This window comes from Archocentrus centrarchus, unplaced genomic scaffold (genome assembly GCF_007364275.1).
Source record: "Archocentrus centrarchus isolate MPI-CPG fArcCen1 unplaced genomic scaffold, fArcCen1 scaffold_24_ctg1, whole genome shotgun sequence".
Classification (NCBI taxonomy): Eukaryota; Metazoa; Chordata; class Actinopteri; order Cichliformes; family Cichlidae; genus Archocentrus; species Archocentrus centrarchus.
In genome coordinates, this window is record NW_022060254.1 from 1,182,669 (window position 1) to 1,209,361 (window position 26,693).

The 26,693-nt window shown below is 40.7% G+C and overlaps 2 protein-coding genes across 9 annotated transcripts in view; one reads left to right on the forward strand and one right to left on the reverse strand.

Moving 5' to 3' along the window:
- The window catches only part of camk2d1 (calcium/calmodulin-dependent protein kinase (CaM kinase) II delta 1), a 101,486-nt gene extending 98,946 nt beyond the window's left edge, over nucleotides 1-2,540 (forward strand). For all 8 annotated transcript variants that reach the window (XM_030723275.1, XM_030723278.1, XM_030723277.1 and 5 more), the window contains one exon: nucleotides 1,029-2,540. In XM_030723275.1, the coding sequence (XP_030579135.1) occupies nucleotides 1,029-1,032 (4 nt within the window). In that variant the 3' untranslated portion in view covers nucleotides 1,033-2,540. The remainder of the gene's footprint in view (nucleotides 1-1,028) is intronic.
- Nucleotides 2,541-4,951: 2,411 nt separating this feature from the next.
- Nucleotides 4,952-26,693, reverse strand: part of LOC115775710 (ankyrin-2-like) — a 152,277-nt gene continuing 130,535 nt past the window's right edge. The window contains exons 49-53 of the mRNA XM_030723183.1: nucleotides 14,548-14,631; nucleotides 14,260-14,424; nucleotides 9,424-9,612; nucleotides 9,181-9,272; nucleotides 4,952-7,845 (exon numbers count right to left, since the gene is read on the reverse strand). Coding sequence (XP_030579043.1) covers nucleotides 7,611-7,845; nucleotides 9,181-9,272; nucleotides 9,424-9,612; nucleotides 14,260-14,424; nucleotides 14,548-14,631 — 765 coding nt within the window. The 3' untranslated portion in view covers nucleotides 4,952-7,610. The remainder of the gene's footprint in view (nucleotides 7,846-9,180; nucleotides 9,273-9,423; nucleotides 9,613-14,259; nucleotides 14,425-14,547; nucleotides 14,632-26,693) is intronic.

The window sequence follows — 26,693 nt, forward strand, 5'->3', positions numbered from 1 at the left end:
GTCAGTTCAATTCAGTTTTATTTATATAGTGCTAAATCACAACAAGCAGGTGCTTTACATTGACATAAAGGCCTGGCCTTACGCCTATATATATGCATATATTAAACAAATACGTAGGACTGCTTTTGTGCATTGGCACAATATTTCTAAAATTAGAAACATTCTGTCTGAGAGTGATGCTGAAAAGCAAATTCATGTATTCATTATTTCTAGGCTGGACTGTTGTATTTCATTACTATTAGGCTGTCCTTAAATACCTCATAGTATCATATCACCCCAACAGAGCACTTCACTCTCAGACTGCTGGCTTACTTGTGGTTCCTCGGATACTTAAGAGTAGAATGGGAGGCAGAGCCTTCAGCTTTCAGGCCCCTCTTCTGTGGAACCAGCTCTCAACACCCTCTCTGTTTTTAAGATTAGGCTTAAAACTTTACTTTACGATCAAGCTTATAGTTAGGGCTGGATCAGGTGACCCTGAGCCACCCCTTAGTTATGCTGCTATAGCCCTAGGCTGCTGGGGGGGGGTTCTTCCTGTTAAAAAGGAGTTTTTCCTTCCCACTGTTGCTAATTGGTTGTTCATAGAGGGTCATTTTGACTGTTGGGTTTTCACCTTACAGTATAAAGCGCCTTGAGGCGACTGTTGTGATTTGGTGCTATATTGAATCGGATTTAACCAAGAGTAATGAACACTTTCAAGAGGCATATAAAGATCCTTTTACAGTACATGCGCTATCTTTAGGTTGATCTGACAAACATGTTGGTCTCACTCCTCAATCAGCACCCTGCTCATAAGCATAAATAATAAACCCGCACAAGCGTATAATTTTCTGACAGTCTGAATAAAGTATTCATGTACAGTCTCAAATATGTGTCCAAATGACAGAAAGGATAACTCACAGCTTAACAAAGCCAACAGTGTCATGTATGTGAAAGGCCATAATTACAGCTCTGTGGGAATCCAGTATCTAGATCAACGAGTGGAGTCGAATGGAGTGTTTTTTTGTCTAACTGTGTGGCTTCTGTTGCAGCTGAGATGACCATCTTTGACTACCTTCCAGCCTACAGCAGTCAGCTGACCAACTTCTGCCTGCCATGTGTCCATCAAATCCCTCAGCCAATACCCGCCCCTTGTTTGCTAGAGCTCTGCCCTCTCAGTGTGTTGTTTACATATTGTCGCTGCTGAACTGAAGTTTATTATAAATGTCTAAAAAAAAAAAAAAAAAAAAAAAAAAGGGAGAGACGCGAGAGAGAGAAGTTCACATTTTGACAATATCATTTTGTAGTGAGAGTGCATGGATTTTATTTCAGGATATCTCTATTTGCAGCATTTTTATTACTGATGTCTTGATTTTTATTTTTTCCCCACCCCCTTTAAACAGAAGTGGACTTTAATGGTGCCACTTGTTCCACTTGATTGATTTTAAATGGGCTGGTCTAATATGTGAAACTCCCAGTGACTTTTTCATTGGAACATTACACATATTGCGCTATTGTGACATTTTTTGCCTTTTGGCACAATGGCCAATATATTACATATCTGCTTTTTAATCGTGTTTTCTTTTCACAACTGCCATCTATTGAAGCTCAGGCACAAGCTCGCTTTGTTTCGGTGATATATAGGTTTTGGTAATCGGTGTAAATGGCTCTTTTTTGCTTGCTCTTCAGCAGCTTCCATATGAGTTATCTTACAGATGTGTTTGAGTATGTTTACTGGGATGTTTACTAGGAATTTTAACTACATGTTTAAAAGGGAAAAAACAATGGAACCATTTGTTTCTTTAGTCAGTTTGGACCTCCATCATCACGGAGTTGCACATGAGGAGAGTCTCTTATGATAGAATGTAAACTGTAGAAATAGATTCTTAAATTCTAATTCTTAAAGACCATTCTGTGACTCTTGCCAGTCAAATCACATTTTCATATAAGGAGCTAATTATGTGAATTTTATCTGTTGTTTTTTTGTTTACATTTTCTAGTGTGATATTGATGCTCGTCCCTCCACTTCTCATTCTCATTACTTACCTTTAAGAACATTCTACCCTCTGTGTTTTGTCCATACTAACCACCTTTACTCGGCCATGTTGTACACTGGACAAACACACAGTATACTCGCGTTCAGCTGTTTGAAGCCAGTTTGCTACCCGGTTTTTCATCAGTGACTGGATTACTAAGCAGTAAATCATCACTCATATATGCGTTATGTTACACTATAATTGTTATTTTAGCATCACCGTCCGATTTTAAGGGGAAATGGTTGTTTTTTGCGGAGATCAGAGAGGAACAAAATGTAACTGTAGAATCACAACAAGTGGGGAGGAAGCCACCGTTAAGAAAGTCACCGGGTGTGCTTTTGTACATTAAATAATGACGTCACTGAACTATTTAGAAAATTGTTTTGTATTGATTTGTTTACTCACATGTCCATCCTACAGCACACTTTGGTTTTATCTTTGTGATGGGACGCTGGTATGTAATGTTGCCATGATGGGACTAGCCTGATGTTTAAGAAATCTCAAATAAAATGTGATTTATGCCAATGACCAAATGTGTTTTTCATTCCTTATGTGAATACAGCTTTGGCATCGAGTAGATGGAGATTTGCTTCTGAAGCTTTTTATGACAGTGGCGTTCCATAAGGGAAGTGAGGAAAGCACTCACAAGCGCACACACTTAATGCACTACCTGCCTCAACGCAATTAGTTGTAGGAACCTACCTTAGGATATAAAGCACCTCGAGGCAACTGTTTGTTGTGCTTTGGTGCTATATAAATAAAATTAAATTGAATTAACATAGCTTGAGAACAGAAACACTGACATCTGTAAGCGTTCTCATGGGCGTGTCCGCGTCCAGTTAACAGATGTAGATGCTGCATTGAGTGCTAAGCATTGCAAAAGTCATTGTGCATGCAGGAGTGAATGACATCTGCAAACAGCAATCAGACTATATCCAAGGTTCGAAAATTGTCACACTGACTGAGAAATTGGTCCATTCATTCATATCAAGCAGGCTTGATTATTTGTTTGCAGGACTCCAAATCATCAGCAGGACGACTTTAACTTAGCAGCCAGAGACCTGACAGGTAGAAGGTGGGAATTTGACCATATTACTCCAGTGGTTCCCAGTGTAATATACAATTACCTTTTAAAACCTTCTGTTAGAACATACACCACATACAGTACGCTCACTGTTTACAACCCAGTCACACCTCTCAGGTCATCAGGTGCAGATCTTAAGGTTGCTGAAGGTGCTTTCAGTTATTGTGGTCCTGTTACTTAGAAGAAGCTGCCTGCTGGCCTGAGGTCATTTACAACTGTGCAGGTTTAAAAACAGACTCGAAACCTTTCTGTTCACACAGGCCCACACGCGATACATGTTCTTTGTTTTCATTTTATTTTGCTGTTTTCACTCCCTCCATGAATCGTCACCTTATCGTGGTGGAGGGGTTTGTGGGTCCCAGGAGCTAAGGGACTGTAAACCTGCACAGGTTTTTATCTTCTGTGTTAAGCACAATTAGTTTGCATGTAATGAAATGAAAGTCAAACACTGAGTTTATAGTTTTTGCGTTTTTTTTTTTTTAACTTTTTTCCCTTGCTGTCAGATCCCAGAGGCATTAGTGCACGCAGTAAAACATCCACCTAACTGAACTTACTAGAAGCACAGATTCTGTTATGTTTCAAACATGTAAGAAAGGATCATCAGTGAGAAATACTATTATTACATATCCTTTCAATATACAGAATATTTTTTCCCTCAGCGATGAAAACGATGCAAATGTAACTTTGAATCATAATTTAAGGGTTGAATAAACAAATTGCAACATATAAATGGAACGAGTAATAACATTTCATGATTAAATATTCTTTAGCTTAATATTTCAATTATGTTTAACGAATACAAAATTTTTAAATGACTCCTCTGCAGAGTTTTATAACAGTCTGAATATTGATGTTTTGAATGTATTCAATTATTGAGACTGAGAAATGTGAGCAACTTTTTTAGGTTAGTTTTATGTTATTTTGATGGAAAAGTAAGTACTAAAAAGAAACACCAGCAGGACATGATGGGGTATAAAAACATCTTAGGGAGGCCGAGTTTGCAGTTTCAGCCAATAGGTTTGCAAAGCTGCACCTAAACAAACCACAAGACATTTGGAGCAACGTCCTTTGGACAGATGAGACCAAACTGGACATTTACATCAGCACGAGTACCTCATAGCAACTGTCAAGCACAGCGGTTAGTGGTGACGATTTGGGCTTGATTTACAGCACACAACCTGCACACCTTACAGTCACTGAGTCGACCATGAACTCCTCTGTGTACCAAAGTATTCTAAAGTCAAATGTGAAGCCGCCTGTCTGATGGTTAAAAGCTGTCTAAAATCCCAGGCACAGTTGCAACGGCTCAGTCGAAGTCCAGACCTCAACCTGATTGAAATGCTGTGCATAAATGGACGAACACAAATATCAGTGAACTGAAACAGTGCTGTACAGAAAAGAGGGCCAGAATTCCTACAGATAAACTCTCACAGAAGGTCAATTTAAAATTTGCATATGTGACCCACCTCTTTGTAATTAAGGGCGTGTAACTTGGAAAATATTCAGAGTGAAGGTAAAATTTTGCATGTCTTTATTAGATATTCTAAAATTACTGTACAAAATGAGTTGATTCTGAGGGAATAAGCTGGGAATCAGATTTGGTATGTTAACTTTAAAGGCCTGAATATTATTTATCAGCTGATGATTATGCTTGATAGAAATGCAACTCAGGCTAATTGTGACCCTTTAGGCTTTCCATAACATGAAGGCACAATATATGCTAGCTGAGCACATATTGTGTGTTTTATTGTGCCATCCTGTTGTTGACTTTGCCTTTGCCACTTAGAACAAACTCTTATGGAAATCCCCCCAAACGGCTCCTGTCAGCTGCTGATGGAAAGAAAGACGACAGCTGTGATTTGACACATGTACAGTTTTATTGTTGTGCCATATACACACTGCAGCTGCTTTACCTCATTAGCGTTTAGGTTTATTTTTTTAAGTAATAATTTGATAAAGTCATACATGCCCGCATAAATATTTGCACTGTTAATATGTATATATTGTTATAACCATGGAATCAGGATGCTCATTTATCAAATCAGGTGCCTCTTTTTGACATGTCTTTTATTCTTCTGTTGGATTACACTCAAAGTAAACAGCAACATGTGGACTGGATTGTTACACAGATAAAGTATGAAATGTAGATGAACACCAAACACACGCATTCATGTCTGAATGCATTTCAGCCACCTTTTAATTCAGCAAAACTCTTTGTGTAGGATGGCAACAAAAAAAAATTAATTCTAGCTTCAGGCTCTCGCTCACACACACACACACACACACACACACACACTGCAATAAATAAATAAATACAGATGTCATAACTGAAGTCAGTGGAAGCTGGACTAAAATTGGCCTTTAAGTCAAACATTTGATAACAGTGATTACAAGAAGAGTTAAAATCCACAAATACATGATTTGTTTGTTTTTTGTTTTGTTTTGTTTTTAAATCAAATTAAAGGATAAATCTGGTCTTATGGTATATTTTCTTAGTGTCAACAAATCTGAGCCCAAAACCAAGAAGGTGTTACGCTCCAGCTCTCGTTACTTTCATGACTTCCTCACTGAAATCTTTAAACACAGTTTAGATTAGATTGAACTTTATTGTCATTGTACACAAGTATACAACGAAAATTGCCGTGCCAGAAAACCCATCCAGGGGGACAGGTGTCTGCGGTCATGCAGTCGTTGTACAGCGCTGCCGTTTCTGTAAAGAATTCCTAAAACAGTTTTTGGGTGATTGAACCAGTCACCAAATTAAAAGAAGTGAAAGCAGATACCTTGACGTAACCCACTGGCTGCTGGACTGCTGTTGTGAAGTCTGTCACCATCTTGGCTTTTTTGGAGCAAGAGGGGATCATTATTGCAGTGAGGGTTGGATCGAACTCAAAACCTGATGTTTTGTCCCATTTAATCTTCGTGGTTTCTCTATGCTCCTGTGATCTCACCTTTCCCCTCACTCCTCATTCAGTAGTAGCAGATGGCTGCCCCTCCCCAAGCCTGGTTCTGCCAGAGGTCTGTTCCTGTTAAAAGGGGGTTCTTCCTTCCCACCATTGCAAAGTCTTATTGTTAGGCTTTTTTATCCAATATCACAAGATATAAAGCATCTTAAAATGACAGCTGAACTGAATACCATGGTAGGGATATGTGAGGCTTAATGCATACACTGCTTTACTGTCTATTTCACCTTAATGGGACCATCATTTACTAAATGAGCAGCAGGTTGTATTGAAAAAGATTTGAAGCTGATGACTGAGTCCATAAATCCATGATGACAGTGTTCACTTCTGTAATAAATCATGAGCATTAAAACTGCAGTCCTCCATTATGTTCTCTAACAAACAACAGGGGAAATAATTTTGCAAAAGAGGGAACATTTAGGTTATGATTACATAATGATGCATAACCTAAATGATACTGTGATTTTTTTTTGTGGTGCAGTCCGTGTTGCAAGCTGGAGGAAATATTGTCTCCTGGGGACTGTTTTCAGCTGCGTGGTAATACATGAGGCCAGTGACAGAGCGTATGACCCAGAGCTGGTTTGGGATATTTCCCTAGGATTTGTTGACAATAAGAACAACACAATCAAACTTCTCCTTTAAAAGGTTCTACTGGGAAAATGATACGTGTAGCTGCAGGTAAAGGAAAAGCACCAACATGTGAGAGAGAAGAAACACAGGTGTCAGGAAAGTGGGGATAAGGGTTCGACCTGCACCAAAACATTCCTTATCACTACTTTCTTTGTCCATAGACACTCTGTTTCCACAGCACACAGAGGTGGCAGCTCTGTGACAGACAAAAAAATGTGAATGCATGACACACGTGAGAAGGACAGACACATAGATAAAATAAGCACAGATGCATCGTGGGAAGACAAAAGGTGTGATCACACAGCCTTTGTAAACAGATCAGCAGATTGATGTTTGGCTGTTTAAAGAGTTTATGATGATGCACACATTCACTCTCTTCACTTTATTCTCTGTCTAACATTAATCTCATCTGTACAGTGGCCATTCTCCAGCTGAATCAGTGCATGTACAGCAGGTTTAGGTGGGCTAATGTGTTAAATGCTTTGAATCATTTTAACCTCTTTCCAGTCCAAGAATTATTTTTCTTTTTTTTTTTTTGTCAACTCCCCTATGTACAAATGTTTACAAGAGTTCTTCGAGAAGAGCCGGTGCGTGAGGTGAACCATCCAAGATGCCCCCTTTAATTCGAATCCACCTTTGGTGCATCGTACCTAAATCACACCACAGCAGCCACGGGATCAAAAGAAGTGGAACACCAACAGAAATCATTGGGACAATAAAGGGTGGCTATCTTTGGTCACAATCAGAGCAAATGACTATTGTTAAAGCACAAAAATACTGATCCATTATTTGACAAACCAAAGAAAGAGGAAATAAAAATGTGATTCCAGTGATGAACAAGGACAGCAGGAAAGAGAGCAGTTGGATCTGAAGAAGTGGACATCACCAAAAGCTTTAGCGGAAAAAGTAGGAAGCAGCTGCTCATTTAAGGTTCTCATCCTCCTCCTCATCTTCCTCCTCTTCATCTCTTTCTTCCTCCTCCTCCTCCTCCTCCTCCTCCTCACAGTAGCATTGGAGCAGTCGGTGCAGGTGCTGTTGCAGTGAATCGGGCTGCAGGGCATCTGGGGTGTTGTCCAGATGCTCTAGGTGCACATGCTTCCTCTGAGCATCCCTCACCACAGTCCTCTTCTGGGTTTGTGAATTACGCATCTGGCTTCTGCAGGAAGAAGGAAAAGATCATGTATAATCCAAAATCACGTGGAGAGAATTGGTGGCTGCAGACTCTGATCTCTGCCAGGGTTCACATCCTCAGGCTGGAAATGATAAATGGACTGGTGCTTAATAAAGTGCTTTTCTACTCTAATGTTGAGCACTCAAAGCGCTTTACACAACATGCCTCATTCACCCATTCACACACATTCATACGAGCACTTCTTTCTACGCTTAAGTGTAGATTCAAATATATATATATATATTTTTTTTTTTTTTTAATTTTGTGGCCACATGATGGAATAAAAGAGGAAAATAAATGAATCACCTTTTCATTTACATGTTAACTGATTACATTGAGTTGCACAGTTACTGTGAGAATTCCAAGAAAAGCATAGTCAGTTATGTGATTGGCTAAAAGAACTGAAAGACGAAGCTCTTCTTCATCAAAAAAACAGCGTATGCATCAATTTATGATCTGGGGTGGCTGTAGCTCAGGAGGTAGAGCAGGTCACCTGCTAATCAGAAGGTCAGGAGTTCAATTCCTGGCTGCTCTCAGGCTGCATGCCAAAGTATCCCTGGGCAAGATACTGAACCCCAACTTGCTCTCTGAGTGTGAATGTTAGATTAAAAAAAAGCACTTAGCTTAGTTAATCATGGAAGTGCTTGTGTGAATGGGTAAATGTAAACATGTTGTATAAGTGCTTTTAGTGCTCAGAGTAGAAAAGTGAACAAGAACTAGTCCATTTGGAAAAGTTTGTTTTCAGGAACCATAGTGGGCCTGCAGACTATAAAGCCTTTTATTTATTCTATCTGGGCAAAATTATAGAATAATTATACTTTTCAATTTAAATAAGAATATTTTAATTTTAATACTGAAATTAATCATTCAAACAAAACAGTACCAGTCAAAAGTTTGGACACACTTACCCATTCATATCAGTGGGTAAGTGCTTTTTTTTAATCTAACATTCACACTCCAACGCTTGCATCAGCGAGCAACTTGGGTTCAGTATCTTGCCCAGGGATACTTTGGCATGCAGCCTGAGAGCACATGCTTGTCTTACACCAAGAATGACTTGTTAGGTCCTTTTGTATGTTTGTATCTCACAGCATTGCTGCATTCCACACCTCATCGTCTGGTTAACAATAGCAGTACGAATAAGAGGCAAATCTGTGCAAACAGCTTTTTAAAGCTTATTCTCTTCTGCCTTCTAATTGCTCTCACCCTACAAAGAATAACAAAGGTTAGGACAGTGCAATCACAGTGCAATCACACGATGCGTTCAGGCTCTACTTTGTGTTGTTGAGATCAATTCTACACACTCTCATGCAATCCAACCTTTTAACCACAGAACCGTCATCCTGTACAATCTCTTTCTCTACTATATGTGGCATTAGCACTTTTCCAAAGCCTCCAGCATAATTCATTGCCTGGAGAGGACAGAATGAGGAAAGACAGAGACAAATGCTAGAAACCTGTCAAAAAGTCTGCTCAGCAGGAACTACTGAAAAGTATTACACCACAAATTGCAATTCTCACGATATCTCAAAACATATATTCATGACCTGGATTCCCACTGACCTTCTCAAAGTCCTCTTTGGCTGAGGGGAGATCTGCAGCCAATGAGGGGTCTCCTGTCTGCTTCTCCATCCTCTTGCCTCTCACTACAGTTGTCTTGACAACCTTGCTGACCTTTCGACCCTGGACCGGTTCCACTTCAAACTCTGATTCTGTGGTAGGGCCAGGAGCTGGGGACTCTGAAAAGGTCAGCTGGAGAGAAGATAAGACGTCATGGTACTGAATTCTACTTTGAATTATACTACTATCACTAACAAAAAGGAAAGTTTTAATCCTAATCTTAAAAGATGACCTCCAATGTGCTACTTCAGATACAACTGACAAAACAAATCAGGAGATAATAGTTTTTCATAGCACTGCAGAACCACTTTCTTTAGTGACAAGTTGATTTTTCCAGACCTCTAAAAACTCTTGAATCCAGCAACATAAAAAAAACAGTTTTAAGGAAGCAGTAAACAAAACTATTACAGACGCAATAGAGGATTTCATTACCTTTAATGACACTGATTCAGAACCGATCTCTAAGGCGCTATTATGGGATTCTTTGAAAGCATATCTACAGGGGTCAGATAATGTCATATTCAACACGTGACAAAATTGAGGATGTCAAACGTTCAGAAGCTCTCTTCTGAGTTAGATCTGGTGGACCAACAGCTTGCAACCGCCCCATCTGACGATCTTTCAAAGCACCGCGTGGTCTTACAAACTGAGCTGGATTTCATCACAACTAATGAGGCAGAGCGCCTATTACCGTATTTTCCGGAGTATAAGTCGCACTTTTTTTCATAGTTTGGCTGGGGGTGCGACCTATACTCCGGAGCGACGTATATGTGACATTTATAACACATGAACCAAAATACTCCAGCCACTTGACATCTCCGTGAACTGCAGCTTTAAGGCAGTCTTGCGTAACCTGTGGGCGCAGTGGATGATGGATGGAGAGCACAGCTTAACGGCAACTGGGAGAATGCGCCACCCAACTTTCCTGGAAGTCATTGGATGGATCAAGAAAACATGGGCTTCAGTGACAAACCATCCTGTTGGGATTCAGAAAGGCTGGAATAATTGGAACTGCAGCTGACGACGAGTCTGACTAACGCGACACAGAAGAGGAAGCGGCGCTTCATCTATGGAGTGTACGGAATTGTTTAGAAGTGACACAGAGGATGAAGAATTCAATGGATTGATGGTTTGGTTAACTTGTTAGTATGTTCTTTATGCTATGGTTATCTGAATAACTTAACCCCTTAACTGGCAAGGGCCCGGTGACGGGCCGTTTGTAGTCCCTTTTATATGGCAGGCTAGACCCTCCCATTTTTATTGACACGTCATTCGGCCAATCATGTAACTGGCTGCACCAAATCACCTGACAAAGCTACGTGACGCCCTCTGAGTATTATTGGCTCTGGGAAACCCATTTCTTAACATTATTGGCCGAATGAGGTGTCAGTAAAAATGGGCGGGTCTAGCCTGCCATATAAATGCACTTCATTCGGCCCGCGGACCAGACGCAGCCGATTAATAGGCTATGAAATGGGTTTTTCAGAGCCAATAATAACCAGAAGGCGTTATGTAGTTTTTGTCAGGTGATTTTTTTGCTGCCAGTTAAGGGGTTAATGTTACGTTAACATACCGAACACGTGTTCATTGTGCGTCATGTAGCTGAATGTGCTACGTTAGCATAACGTAGGCGTAACCGTGTTCGTCCTGTTCTTTAATCCATTATTATTTTAAATTGCCGTTCAAGATGGAATTTGTGCTCTGGGTCTCGGATTCTATCAACCCCCCCCCCCCCCCCAAAAAAGTGCGACTTATAGTCCAGTGCGACCTATATATGTTTTTTTCTTCTTTATTATGCATTTTTTGGCTGGTGCGACCTATATTCCGGAGCGACGTATAGTCCGAAAAATACGGTACTTCAGTCATGAGCTAGGTATTACGAACATGGCGACAAGCCCAGTAGATTATTAGCTCACCAGTTACGCCGTCAAGCAGCGTCACGTTTAATACCTCGCATTAAAGATGGATTGCAGGAAGCCTGGAGGAAGATCTTGAAGTTATTAACTCAGTTTTTTTCATCTTTCTATGAATCCTTGTATAAGTCTGAACTCCCATCTGATTTAGCCGATATGCATGTTTCTAGATGGGCTTCAGTTTCCCTCCTTAAACTCTGAATTGATTAATCAATTAAAATCTGTACTGACTGTTCAAGAGTAAAATGCTGCCCTACAAGATATGCAAAATAACAAAGCTCCAGGACCTGATGGGTTCCCAGTTGAATTTTTTAAAGCATTCCAAGCCAAACTTATTCCATTACTTCATTCTGTTTATGTCGAGTCTCTCTCACTTGGGTTCCCCCCCCTCGCTTAGACAGGCCTCTATCAGTGTTTTCTTAAAGAAGGGTAAGGATCCCGATCTCTGTTCCTCCTACAGACCAATCTCTTTAATGAACGTAGATACAAAGATTCTTGCTAAGGCCTTGGCTCACCGACTCGATCAAGCCCTCCCAACAATTATTTCTAAGGAACAGACTGGCTTCATAAAAGGGTGCCATCTTTATTACAATATTCGCACCTTGTTAAATGTTATTTACTCAAAAGAAACAAGAGCTGCACCTGAAGTTCAGTCGATGCTGAAAAGGCATTTGATCGGGTTGAATGAAGCTACTTGTTTGCTGTTTTAACTAAATTTGGTTTCGGTAACAATTTTATATCATGGATACGCCTTCTTTATACATGCCTCTGTGCCAGTATTATAACTAATAACAATCAATCTAGATACTTCTTGTCAAATAGAGGTTGTAGGCAGGGCTGTCCCCTGTCCCCCCTCTTGTTTGCACTTGCTATAGAACCTTTGTCTATTTTTTTAAGAACTTCTCCCATTTTTAATGGGATTGTCAGGACTCATACAGAACTCAAGTTATCATTGTATGCAGATGACCTACTTCTGTATGTCACAAACCCAGTAGGAACTTGTCCCACAATTGTTTCATTCTTTCACAGATTTGGCCAGTTCTCAGGATATAGAGTTAATGTTGTCAAGAGCGAATGTTACCCTGTTAGCCATTTAGCTCTGCAGCTATCCCAATCTGATATTCCCTTTAAGTTGTGCCCTTCGGGGTTTAGGTATCTTGGGGTCAACATAACTAGATCTTTTAAGTCTCTTTACTCGAATAATTTTATCTCGCTTTTTGCTGACATTAAAAAAGATCTTCAGAAATGGGGTTCCCTCCCTCTCTCCTTGATTGGAAGAATAAATACATTTAAGATGAACATCTTGCCAAAATTTTTGTTTCTGTTTCAGTGTCTCCCTGTATTTTTACCAAAAAGCTTTTTCAAGTCATTAGATTCAGTTATCTGTCATTTTTTTGTGGAATGGCAAAACACTCAGAGTTAGACAGAAAATACTTCAGAACTGCAAGTTCTACGGCAGTCTCTAATTTTCAATTTTACTACTGGGCAGCCAACATAACTAAAATCATTTTCTGGTCTAATTCGATTAATATACCTTGGTGTCAACTAGAAGCACAGTCATGCACCTCTGCCTCACTTTTGGCTTTATTAACAGGTTCAACCTCTGAAAACCCTTCTGGCCTAACCAGTAACTGCGTAATTTCAGATACTCTCAGAATATGGTACCAGTTAAGGAAACATTTTAAATTTACAGCCCCCGTAGTCTTAGCCCCACTTTTAAAAAACCCACTGTTTACACCCTCCATTGCTGACCCCACTTTCTCCATATGGCATGATAAGGGACTAAAATGTTTTAAGGATCTTTATCCGGAAGGGTTATTTTGCTCTTATCAGATCTGGCTTCCGAATTCAATCTTCCACCTTCTCATTTTTTTAGATACTTCCAGGCAAGGGCATGTGCAAAATCCTACTTCCTAATTTTCCTCACCTACCACCTGAGCAGCCATGGGGCAAACTTTTACAACTTAACCCATCACAAAGGTCACTAATTTCAAGGATTTATAGCTTGATTCAATCATATGATGATTGTTTAACTACAATTTTTAAGAAAGCTTGGGAGCATGAATTAGGGTTGTTTTTGATGAACACTGGTGGAAAACTGCCCTGAAAACCAATCACAAAACCTCTACAATATATGTGCCCGCCTGAGTTTGATCCAGTTCAAAGTACTATTCAGATGTCATTACTCAAAAACCAGGCTGGCACATATCTTCCCAAATACGGTAGATGTTTGTGACCAATGTGGAAGCTCGCCCTGCAATCTTACTCATATGTTCTTCTCCTGTTCCACTCTGACAAACTTTTGACAAATTTACTTTCACACCATGTCTGTTGTACTCTCGAGAACCTTTGACACCTCAGCTCACACTGGTATTTTTGGTCTTCTGGTGGAATATGATCGATACTCTGCAAGAGAGTTGGAAGTAATAGCTTTTACCTCTTTAATCGCTAAATGCCACCTCCTTTGTAAATGGAAATCAACTGTAGCACCATCTAGCACTAAGTGGATTAATGAGGTCATGTCTTTTTTAAAAGTGGAGAAAATTAGATATAGGAAAAGTGGAAATTTGAATAAATTCTGCACTAAATGGCAATCATTTTTTTCTTATATATATAATTTATTTTATCGTTATCATTATTATTACCTTTTCGAGGTAATCTGTTAATGTTCACTGCTCTTGAGAACACACAGCCTTCAGTTAATGGTGTATACAATATGACAACATTATTGCACCCTGATATATGCAAACACCATTGTTATGTGTGTGAAAATATCAATAAAAAATATCAATAAAAAAAAAACAAAAAAACAAAACAAAACTAGGATTAGTGAAACCAAACAGTCAAGGCAGAAGATGGCACTGACCTCTTTTTGATCCCCTTCACTACAAAGCACAGTTCTCTTCACCACTCTGGAAACGGCATCTCCCTCCTCTATCTGGATCGACTCCTGGTGAGAGCCTTCGATGCTCACTTCCTGTGTCTCCATGCCATCTGCAGATACATATTTACGAATCACCTTCCGTGTGATCTGTTGGAGAAGGAAGCCAGTCAATAACTTTCTGTAAAAGCTGTTTTTTACACAGGACCAGGAGAATTACTGTGATTTTAAATGTAATGTTGATTACTGTTAACATTGTTGAATGTTCCTCACCTTCTTAACTACCATGTTGCCATCTTCATCTGTGTACTTCTCCTCTGTCAGGGTCTGCAGTGGGATGTCTGGCAGATTATCTGCCTGCAAAAACACAAAATAATTGTTGTCAGTTTTATTCACATTAGACACACAATTAACAGAACATTGCTTACATCAAAGGAAATGTTGCAACCAATATTTGCCATCCAACAGCAATTAACAATAATCATCAGCAATAAATCCTTCTGAAATTGATGTCAAGGGTTTCTGAACACCAGTGTCATTACAGGTATGACCACTTGGAGCACCAAAGTCAAATGTTGATATTATTCACAGTGCACTTTAATTTTTCAATGCAAAAATCATTATCGCTTCCAGTTGAAATGAAAAACAAAAAAATGATGCCCATGACAAAATTAATTGTGAGTGCAGAAAGAAAACAAAAGCAATGAAAAACAATGAAATCAGAATGAAGGTTCTATTCTCAGAAATATTACTTTCTGCATTACAAGAAAGTGAATTTGTGCTAAGTGTATGCTAATCTGAAAAGCTGAGAATGAAATTATAAATGCGCTCCACAACCTTCATCACTCCATTGTGCACTAGGCTGCACAGTCACATCATGCTTGTTTACCTGAATGATTACTCTGCGTCGGACCACCCTGGTGGTCAGCACGTCCTCCTCTGAGCTATCAGAGGACAACATCCCTAGCTCCTCAGCTATCTCCTGGGATACAGCACATAACCAGCATGGGTCAACATACCAGGTCTAAACAGTGTCTACAGAGCACACTTCCATATGCAGCCACTGCTTATTTCCTCTTAACCTGACTTTTACAGCCATGCAGACAGTTTCTGTGCAGTCCTGTGAAAAACTAAGTACACCATCTCTGCTTCCACAGGAATTAAGAGGGTACATAGCAGCAGTAGCATGTGATGCTAGTCTTGATTAACTGATCATCAGCAAGTATGACCACCTGTATAAAAGCAGAGGTTTTGGCAGTCTGCAGGTCTAGAGCATTCAGGTGTGTATCAACACAATTCCAAGGAGGAAAGATATCCGCAATGAACTTGGGGAAAGCTTTTAAGGCTAGCAAACAATTTGAAGTCCATCATTCTGTTGTGAGAAAAATGATTCACAAGTGGGAAATATTCAAGACAGTCTGCCAATCTTCCCAGCAAATTCACCCCAAGGTCAGACAATGCTCAAAGAACCTGCAAAAAACCCAAGAGCTGCATCTCAAACTCTACAGGCTTCAGTTAGCATGTTAAACGTTACAGTTCATGACAGAACAATTAGAAAAGGACTGAACAGGTAAGTTTCCACTAAAAGGAACATAGCAGCATGGCTTAGCTTTGCAAAATTGCATCTGCAACCAAAAGACATTTGGACCAATGTCCTTTGGTTTTTTGGACAGACGAGACCAAAGTGGAAATGTTTGGATATAATGGCCAGCGTCACGTTTGACTAAAACCAAACACTTCATACCAACTGTCATGCACATTAGTGGAGGGGTGATGATTTGAGCTTGTTTTGATGTCAACCAATGTGAAATACTGTGGCAGGACCTTAAGAGAGCTGTGTCCACAAACCTCAGTGAACTAAAGCAACATTGTAAAGAAGAGTGGGTCAGATTTCCTCCACAGCCATGTCAGAGACTGATGGAGTCACATAGAAAATCATTATTTCAAGTTGTACAGTAGAAGGTAAAGGTGCTTCTACAAGCTACTGAATTATGTACTTAGTTTTTCACAGGACTGCATAGAGTCCTATGAAAACATATTTTTCACATGACCATATTTGATTGCTCCAAAAATTATTATACAGATGTATGAAACAAGGGGAGGGGCAGAAACAAATGTCTGTACACATTAGTGAGGTGAAGAAAAAGCACAGAGATGCACATAAACAGAAAGAAACATGCAACATGGGAACCAGTGTGCAAAATATGGGTTGTATGGAACATTTAAACTGCTGAAACTAAAAAAATAAAAATTGAAATAAAAATTAAAAATGCAATACACATTATATGCATTTGATTTTTTATGTATGGTATGAGTGACTGTGTCCTCAATATAAGAGACCTGCTAAAAGGACAGTTTTTTGGTTTCAAGCCTTAGAGTCTGCACAGATGCACTAAAATCAAATCTGTAACAACTGTACCTAAATGACTAATATACATACTTCTGTTGTGCAGACAATATATCTGACTGTTTACACATTTAAAAAGATAAAATGTCCATTTTCTGAGGCAGTGGAGATGACTGTAGCAGAAGTCAAATCCAGGACTTTCACATAGGACACTGGGGTCCATGTCCCATGTGGGTGGAACATCAGTTTTAGAAGCTGACTTATTTATTTTCAGGTTGTATGATTATTTGAGTCTTATTTTGATTACTTTCAGATTCCAAAACTACTTAGGTATGGGAAAAGATTAGTGTTGGTTAAAATACACCCTTTTACCACATTAACCAAAATTAAGAAAGCCTTTGAGCAGATTAATGAAAACTCTGAGTTGAGGGAAACGCTGGGTTCTCTGTTCCAGAAATCCACAGTTAAATGCTTTTTCTTATTGCTGACCTTGAAGCAGCCATTTTAAACTCATTTCAAACTCTTATCCATGACCTTCTTCTTTCAGTCGCTAACCACAGCGCTTGTCAAATGATTGCTAACGTGTGGATTACATACAGTCTAGGCTTTTTCTTTTTGTTTGCTCAGGTTCCAGAGCAACAAAATCCTGATGGTGTGAAGTGGTATTTCGCACACTGTTGGGAACCATAACAAGCAGAAATCAAAAGATGCAAAGAGGTGTGTATGTGAAAGAAAAACAACCTGTTAAAGATTCTTTACAGCAGCTCATGCATTTCATCAATGCTTTAATATGAGATACTGCAAAAAACACCACACTAATGAAAGTATTTCATTTATGCAATATTTTATTTAATGTTTATGCGCTCATGCACACAAAAGCATTATTCAGTGTCTATTAGTCCCCAAGGTGCAGACTGTGTTTCATCTCTTCATTATTGAATGCAGCTCCACTACAATCAGCCTGAACTGGACACAGCAGCAGGTGCTCATGCTCAACCTCTTACCCTTCCCAGGAAGTCATCATCATCATAAAATTCTGCCGGATCTCTGGAGGGGAGCTCCTCAAATATGGGGAGACCACCCTCTGTCTGATACTCCAGAGAAGCCTCTGAATTATAAGCAAATTCACAAAGACTTTCACTAGCAGAAGAGAAGCGCTTTTTATCTTCTGCCCACAGGAAGAGCTGGTTTGCTTGACTAGCGCACTGTGGGCTGCTGTTTGGGTGTTCAGTATGGGGACTACTCCCAGGTATTGGTGAGGGGGGTTCAGAGATGTGATAGGTAATCTCATGTTCTGGTTTCACATCTTCTGCTTCAGAGAAGTCAGAGAAGGTTTGTCTGCAGTCAAAGAACTCCAGATCTGAATCCGAGTGCTGTGGAGATTCAGAGCCCTTAAAGGATCGTTTTAGTGGGACATTTGGTTCGCCTAATTCAAATTCTGACACTGTTTTCTCAAATTCTGTGAGGACCTTCTTAAAGTCTGGTGAAAACTCTTCAGTGTCTTCAATGGTTTCAGACTCTTTCTTAGTGGCAGCTTGGGTCTCAAGCATAGCTGAGACTGAATCGCAGAACACTGGCGACACCGGATTCATGTCACTGAAGGAGGCTTGGCTACATTCAAAAGCTCTCAGGGTTTGATGTCCTGAAAATACTGCTGTGTGATCTGGAGGTGCCAAAAACTGAGCTGACATGGGTGAAAAAAGCTCACTAGATCGTGCTTCCTTCAGGGACACCCCCCACTCTGAGCACCTGTGGGATGCAAATGGAGTTTTCTCATGCGAAGGTAGAATTGGAGTAACAGCTCTGTGGGTTGTGTATGTGCTGTGTTCAGGTAGCTGTAGAGGAACCGATGTCATCGGCTTGTCTTCTCCAAAAAGCACACCTATTTTACTGGCATCTTGTGTTGCTGTTGTAGCAGATGAAAGCTCGTGTTGTGTGCCATCTTTTGTTTGAAACTGTGTATCCTCTGGTGTCTCAGGAGCCTGTAAGTAAAATTTCAACATTATCTGAGTAGTTAACTATAAATGACCAGAGGATGACCTTTGACATGGCATCCAGACAACAACTAATTAAGTTTAGGCTTTACTAAGTTTAGGAAAAATATGTTTATTGTCAATGATTAGTAATAGTTCAAGACACATTCCCAGCATTAATGAGCTCCTTTTTTGTTGTTAGTTCAGCAATGCATGTTGTTGTTTGGCACACAGAGTTTCTTGCTTTTATATCCAAGTGAAATGTTAAATCATCCAAAACTTGTGAGTCTTTGCTGGATCATCATGCTTTCATGTCTTACCCTTTGAGAGGCTTTGTTGCTCTTTAGTTCTTCAGCACTAACAGGTTGGGGAACATCTTTGACTCGTGATGGCTTCAGAGACAAGTCTTCCTCACAGACAGTGGTTTGTAAAGTTGAGAAACTTTCCGTCTCAGATCCAGGCTGCATCCCTTCTTTGTATGACAAAACTTCTGATTGTGATTCTTTCATTGTTTGACACTTAGAACTTAAATGTTCTTCATCAGACTCCTCAGCAATTTGAGATTTTAATGGCAACACAGCTGTTGGCATTTTGATAGATAATGAAGAAGATGGATCAGACAAAGGAGATGCCACGTGGCTTGAAAGTGCTGAGTTAGAGACTAAACCCTTAGTATAGTCATGACGGAAGCCTAATGCCTCCTCCAACTCCACAGTTTCAGGGCTCAGAGATTGTGGAGTATCATTAATCCAACAGTCAATAGGTAAGGGTACAAACACAGAGTCTGATGAAACAGAAACTGGTGAAGACGATCTATCTACTGGAGTATCATCCATAAAATAAGACATAAACTCAGGTACTGGTGAGTCAGGTAATAGCCGTGCAAACTCACTGACAGATGATATGGATTCAGGTGAGGATGGTCTGTTGCTACCAGTAACTCTTGATGATGTGACAATGATCTCACACTCAGAGTCTGAACTCCGGGATTGAGGTGATGATGACCCATGAATAGCCCTGTACACCTCCAATGACTCTGTAAACTGAGGGATGGGAGAGTCTGGAGACAGTGGCCTGTTCTCATTGAACTCTGGCACTGAGTCTGGAGATGATGCTCTTTTGTCAGCCATGTGAATGGCAGATTCAAATGACACAGGTATGTATTCAGGCAGGGACTCAGAGGATAGTAACCTGTTTGACTCATTCTGATCACCAAACATTGCAGACTCTGGAGACGATGGCCTGCAATCTACAAAGTCAAACTCTAAATGCAGTGTCATGTGATCTGTATCTGACGCTAAAGTTTCAGGGGAAGATGATGTTGATCTGAGGAACTTCACGCATTCTGGCAATGGCACTGTAAAGTCCGGTAAGGGGGAATCTGGTGAAAGTGGTCTAAACTCACTCACTGATGGCACAGATTCTGATGATGGTGCTCTGACTTCTAACACCATGACTGACTTGGGGGACATGGGTCTGTAGTCTATTAAGGATTCTGCTGAATCTTCAACTTGTGTTTGTGCCTCAGGCAATTCAAATGTGTACTTTCCCTGTCTGTATGGAGGTGCTCTTGAGGAGAAAATGTGCTCAATAATTGGTGGAAGTGACTCTGAAACTGGTATTTTGGGTAAGACTTGTGTATCTGTTGTGGTAAATCCATGTGTCTCCTCTGGATGTGGGAGTGTGACAGTTGCATCTTGCTTATTTTTATCTTTTTCTTCCCTATTTTCATCATCTGCTACACTTCTCTCATACTCTGTTGTGCTGTCGATAAAATTCATTGACACCGCTTCACTGCGGAAAGTTTCTCCGGCACACTGAGAATCACATATGACATGTACTTGAGAGATCAGATTCTGCCGGTCAGCATCATTAAAGAGATTATCCTCAGCTACCATACTCTCAGATGACAAAGGCTCAGTTGGTGCTGATGAAACAGTTGTTTCTTCTGTGTCAGCTGGGGCTTTTAATTCATTTGATGATATTTTGGATGTAAGTATTTCCTCCATATCTGATACTATAGATTCAGGTGATGCTGCTCTCTCTTCTGTACAAAATGGAAGTGAAGCATGGGATAGACTGTCAGAATCGGAAAAATCTACTGGTGACATGTGTCTCGTAGGCGTGATGCTTTCCACAAAATTCTTGAAATCTGGTATTGGTGATTCAGATTTCAAAAGTTCATCATATGATTTTTCTGACTCAGCTGACAATGCTCTCTCATCAGTGATTTTTGTACTAAATGAAGGCGAATACGTAAAATCATAGTCCAGATCTGACAACAATGATTCGGTAGAAGAACTCCCTCCCTTAAGTATTCCTGCTGTTTGAGCCTCAAGAACATTTTGTATAAACCAAGGGAGAGGTGAGTCTGGAGACAACTTCTTGTGTTCATCAAATGACTGAGTAGATTCTGGGGATAGTGATCTAACATTTCCAAGTAGCACTGATGCCACTGGAGACATGGGTCTGTATTCTGGTATGGACTCAACTGAGAGCGGACTTTCTCGTATGTCCGATTCTACTGATTCAGGAGAATCTGGTCTTTTCTCAGTCTGAAAAATCATGGACACCAAAAACTCACTCACAGCGTACTCAACATCAGAGTCAATGGATTCAGGAGAAGTTGAGCGATACCCAACATTTACAATGACACGTTCCAGCATTCCTGGTGTGTACTCAGGTATGGGCGAGTCTGGTGACAAAGCTTGGTATTCATCTCCTGATGCTACTGAGCCAGGTGAAGAGGATCTATTGTCATGAGCTAGTGAGCTTAAACTTATAACAGTGCATTCAATATCTGAACATGTGGACTCAGGAGATGCCGACCTTTCAACAAAAACATTGTGGGGTAATCCAAACAGTGATTTCACAAAGTCAGGTATAGGTGAATCAGGTGAAAATTCAATTGATGCTAGAGATTCAGGAGAAGAAGGCTTATCCTCCATAAATGTTTGAAAGTCTATTTCCAGATCTGAAGCCACTGACTCAGGTGATGTGGACCTTAAATCAATGTGGGATACAGTGGACTCATGTAGAGTAAAACAGGGAATGGGTGAGTCTGGTGAAAGGGGTCGAAATTTATCTTCTGATGCAGTTGAATCAGGAGATTCTGCTCTGTTTTCAAAAAGCCATGGAATACACAAATCTGTCTTTACATCCTCGTCTGAATATACTGATCCAGGTGATGGGGATCTGTATTTTACTCCTAATGTAATGGGAAGACTCATGGTGTACTGGGGTAGTGGAGAGTCAGGAGGCAAACAATTAAGATCCAAGTCAGACGCCTCTGACTGTCGGGAGTCTGCCCTGTCCTCAACATCAAACATCTGTGAAATCAGAGGAGCATATTCTGTTTCTGAAGACACTGACTCAGGTGATGTAGACCTTAAATCAATGTGGGATACAGTGGACTCGTGTAGAGTAAAACAGGGAATGGGTGAGTCTGGTGAAAGGGGTCTAAATTTATCTCCTGATGCAGCTGAATCACAAGATTCTGCCCTGTCCTCAAAAAGCCATGGGACACACAAATCTGTCTCTACATCTTCATCTGAATATACTGATACAGGTGATGGGGATCTGTATTTTACTGCTAGCATAGTGGGAGCACTCATGGTGTACTGGGGTAGTGGAGAGTCAGGAGGCAAACATCTAAGGTCAGAGTCAGACACCTCTGATTGTTGTGAGTCTGGCCTGTCCTCAACATCAAACATCTGTGAAATCAGAGGATCATATTCTGTTTCTGAAGACACTGATTCAGGTGAGGATGACCTGTCAGCGCTAAATTCAACATTTGTTTCTAGCAAAGCCTGACTGAAGTCAGGCACAGGGGAATCAGGAGGAAGTCTTCTGTATTTACTCAGAGATGGTAAGGATTCAGGAGATGAAGGGTGGCCTTCTGGGACCATTAGGGAAGATAATTCTGTTTCAAAATTTGACAAAACTGATTCAGGTGAACAAGATCTGAAGCCTGCATATGATACAGAGGACTCTAGATCCTGTGTAAATTCAGGAATGGGTGAGTCTGGTGAAAGGGGTCGAAATTTATCTTCTGATGCAGCTGAATCACAAGATTCTGCCCTGTCCTCAAAAAGCCATGGAATACACAAATCTGTCTCTACATCCTCATCTGAATATACTAATCCAGGTGATGTGGATCTGTATTTTACTCCTAATGTAATGGGAAGACTCATGGTGTACTGGGGTAGTGGAGAGTCAGGAGGCAAACAATTAAGATCCAAGTCAGACACCTCTGACTGTCGGGAGTCTGGCCTGTCCTCAACCTCAAACATCTGTGAAATCAGAGGATCATATTCTATTTCTGAAGACACTGATTCAGGTGAACAAGATCTGAAGCCTGCATATGATACAGAGGACTCTAGATCCTGTGTAAATTCAGGAATGGGTGAGTCTGGTGAAAGGGGTCTACATTTATCTCCTGATGCAGCTGAATCACAAGATTCTGCCCTGTCCTCAAAAAGCCATGGGACACACAAATCTGTCTCTACATCCTCATCTGAATATACTGATCCAGGTGATGTGGATCTGTATTTTACTGCTAGTGTAATGGGAGAGCTAATATTGTACTGGGGTAGTGGAGAGTCAGGAGACAAACATCTAAGGTCAGAGTCAGACACCTCTGACTGTTGAGATTCTGGCCTGTCCTCAACATCAAACATCTGTGAAATCAGAGGATCATATTCTGTTTCTGAAGACACTGATTCAGGTGATGTAGACCTCAAATCAATATGGGATACAGTGGACTCATGTAGTGTAAATTCAGGAATGGGTGAGTCTGGTGAAAGGGGTCTAAATTTATCTCCTGATGCAGCTGAATCACAAGATTCTGCCCTGTCCTCAAAAAGCCATGGGACACACAAATCTGTCTCTACATCTTCATCTGAATATACTGATACAGGTGATGGGGATCTGTATTTTACTGCTAGCATAGTGGGAGCGCTCATGGTGTACTGGGGTAGTGGAGAGTCAGGAGGAAAACATCTAAGGTCAGAGTCAGACACCTCTGACTGTCGAGATTCTGGCCTGTCCTCAACCTCAAACATCTGTGAAATCAGAGGATCATATTCTATTTCTGAAGACACTGATTCAGGTGAGGATGACCTGTCAGCGCTGAATTCAACATTTGTTTCTAGCAAAGCCTGACTGAAGTCAGGCACAGGGGAATCAGGAGGAAGTCTTCTGTATTTACTCAGAGATGGTAAGGATTCAGGAGATGAAGGGTGGCCTTCTGGGACCATTAGGGAAGATAATTCTGTTTCAAAATTTGACAAAACTGATTCAGGTGAACAAGATCTGAAGCCTGCATATGATACAGAGGACTCTAGATCCTGTGTAAATTCAGGAATGGGTGAGTCTGGTGAAAGGGGTCTACATTTATCTTCTGATGCAGCTGAATCACAAGATTCTGCCCTGTCCTCAAAAAGCCATGGAATACACAAATCTGTCTCTACATCCTCGTCTGAATATACTAATCCAGGTGATGTGGATCTGTATTTTACTCCTAATGTAATGGGAAGACTCATGGTGTACTGGGGTAGTGGAGAGTCAGGAGGCAAACATCTAAGGTCAGAGTCAGACACCTCTGACTGTTGAGATTCTGCCCTGTCCTCAACATCAAACATCTGTGAAATCAGAGGATCATATTCTGTTTCTGAAGACACTGATTCAGGTGATGTAGACCTCAAATCAATACGGGATAAAGTGGACTCATGTAGTGTAAATTCAGGAATGGGTGAGTCTGGTGAAAGGGGTCTAAATTTATCTCCTGATGCAGCTGAATCACAAGATTCTGCCCTGTCCTCAAAAAGCCATGGGACACACAAATCTGTCTCTACATCTTCATCTGAATATACTGATACAGGTGATGGGGATCTGTATTTTACTCCTAATGTAATGGGAAGACTCATGGTGTACTGTGGTAGTGGAGAGTCAGGAGGCAAACAATTAAGATCCAAGTCAGACGCCTCTGACTGTCGGGAGTCTGGCCTGTCCTCAACATCAAACATCTGTGAAATCAGAGGATCATATTCTGTTTCTGAAGACACTGATTCAGGTGAGGATGACCTTAAATCATTGTGGGATACAGTGGACTCATGTAGAGTAAAACAGGGAATGGGTGAGTCTGGTGAAAGGGGTCTAAATTTATTTTCTGATGCAGCTGAATCACAAGATTCTGCTCTGTCCTCAAAAAGCCATGGGACACACAAATCTGTCTCTACATCCTCATCTGAATATACTGATACAGGTGATGGGGATCTGTATTTTACTGTTAGCATGGTGGGAGCACTCATGGTGTACTGGGGTAGTGGAGAGTCAGGAGGCAAACATCTAAGGTCAGAGTCAGACACCTCTGACTGTTGGGAGTCTGGCCTGTCCTCAACATCAAACATCTGTGAAATCCGAGGATCATATTCTGTTTCTGAAGACACTGATTCAGGTGAGGATGACCTATGAGCACTGGCATCAACACAGGAAACCAGTCTAAACTTTGAAATAGGGGAATCTGGGGAAAGATTTTTGCATTTGTTTAAGAAGCCAACTGATACAGGAGAGGATGATGTAAAATTTGAGGTCAGTGATGTAGGTGAGGAAATTCTATATTCTGATTCAGAGTCAGGTGACGAAGTTTTCTCTTCAGCTTCTGATTCTAATGATTCTACAATAACGGGTTTACCTTCAGTATCAAGTGAGGGGTTAGTTAAAGGTGAACACTTAACATCCGACATAACTGTTGACCTAAACTCAACAAATGATGGGTACCGTTCAGCTGCTCTTGCTATGATCTGAGCTGCAGGTGAATCTGGTGACAGGGCTCGGCTTTCATCTATAGATGCGTCTGCATCAGGTAACGAAAGTGTCCAGAACTCATTTTCAGAAAGTGGTCTCATTTCGATCTCTGATAACTCTGCTTTGGGAGACCCTGGACTGCCATGGATGCACGACTCTGCAGGAACAAACCCTGGTGAATCCTCGAGTTCTGAGGAACCTGAAGTAGTCGGCGACGGTTTAATCACACCAACAATATTAAGACAATGATGTAATTCTGGCCTAAATTCAAGGACTGGAGAGTCAGGAGAAAGATGCTTTTGTTTGCTTAATGATCCATCAGATTCAGGAGATAATGATCTCAGCTCAGCAGCAAAAACGGAAACATCTAAGTGCTTAGGTTCTATATCTGATGCAGGTTCAGAAGATGTTGAACTTTGAGGTTTCATTGGTGATTCAAGAAGTGAGGCAGACAATTTGGGACATTGTGTCTCTTCTGCAGTCGAGTCAAGTGGAATGTGTTCTATGCTGGTCTCAGCACTGTCAAGCAATTCAGCTCTGTTTACAAAACTCTCTCCTACATAATGAGGGTCATACAGCTGACATATCATCTGGTGTGCCCGAAATGTTGCATCAGCTGCTGACAGCCTGTCTTCAAGCATGGACGCATCTGACTGAGGTGTGTCTGCTCTGTCATCTGTAAAGGCCACTGAAGTGGAAAAGCCATATTCAATATCTGAAAGCAGCGACTCTGGTGAGGTGGACCTGTATCCAAAGGCAGCTGTGAGCGATTCAGGCACTAAAGGTTTGAAGTCTTGTAAGGGTGAATCAGGTAATAATGGAATGGTTTCATCTACAGATATTGCTGAACCACATGATGAAGGTCTGCTTTTGTTGAAAACCATGGACACACAGAGGTCTGATTCCTCGGCTGACACAACTGACTCTGGTGAATATGGGCAAGGCTGTGAAATGTTAGCAAAGTAACTGGAAAACTGAGGAACTGGGGAATCTGAGCAGATGTCTTTCAAAGACTCTGGAGAATCAGACCCAAGAGTACTTATTAATGTAATTTCCTCCAGTAATAAAGGCCTGTTTTCTGAATCAGAATCAGGTGACAATGGTCTGTCCTCCCTCCCTAAATCCTTTAGAAAATACTCAGTTTTTGTTCCAGAAAACTCAAAAAACCCAGTTTTCCTTAAAAATGTCTCTCCAACATAGTGAGGGTCATGTATATGAGACATTAGCTTCCAAAGTTCAGCATCATAAACAAGTTTATAGAGTGGCACCTTAACTGCCTTTAAAGCTTCACC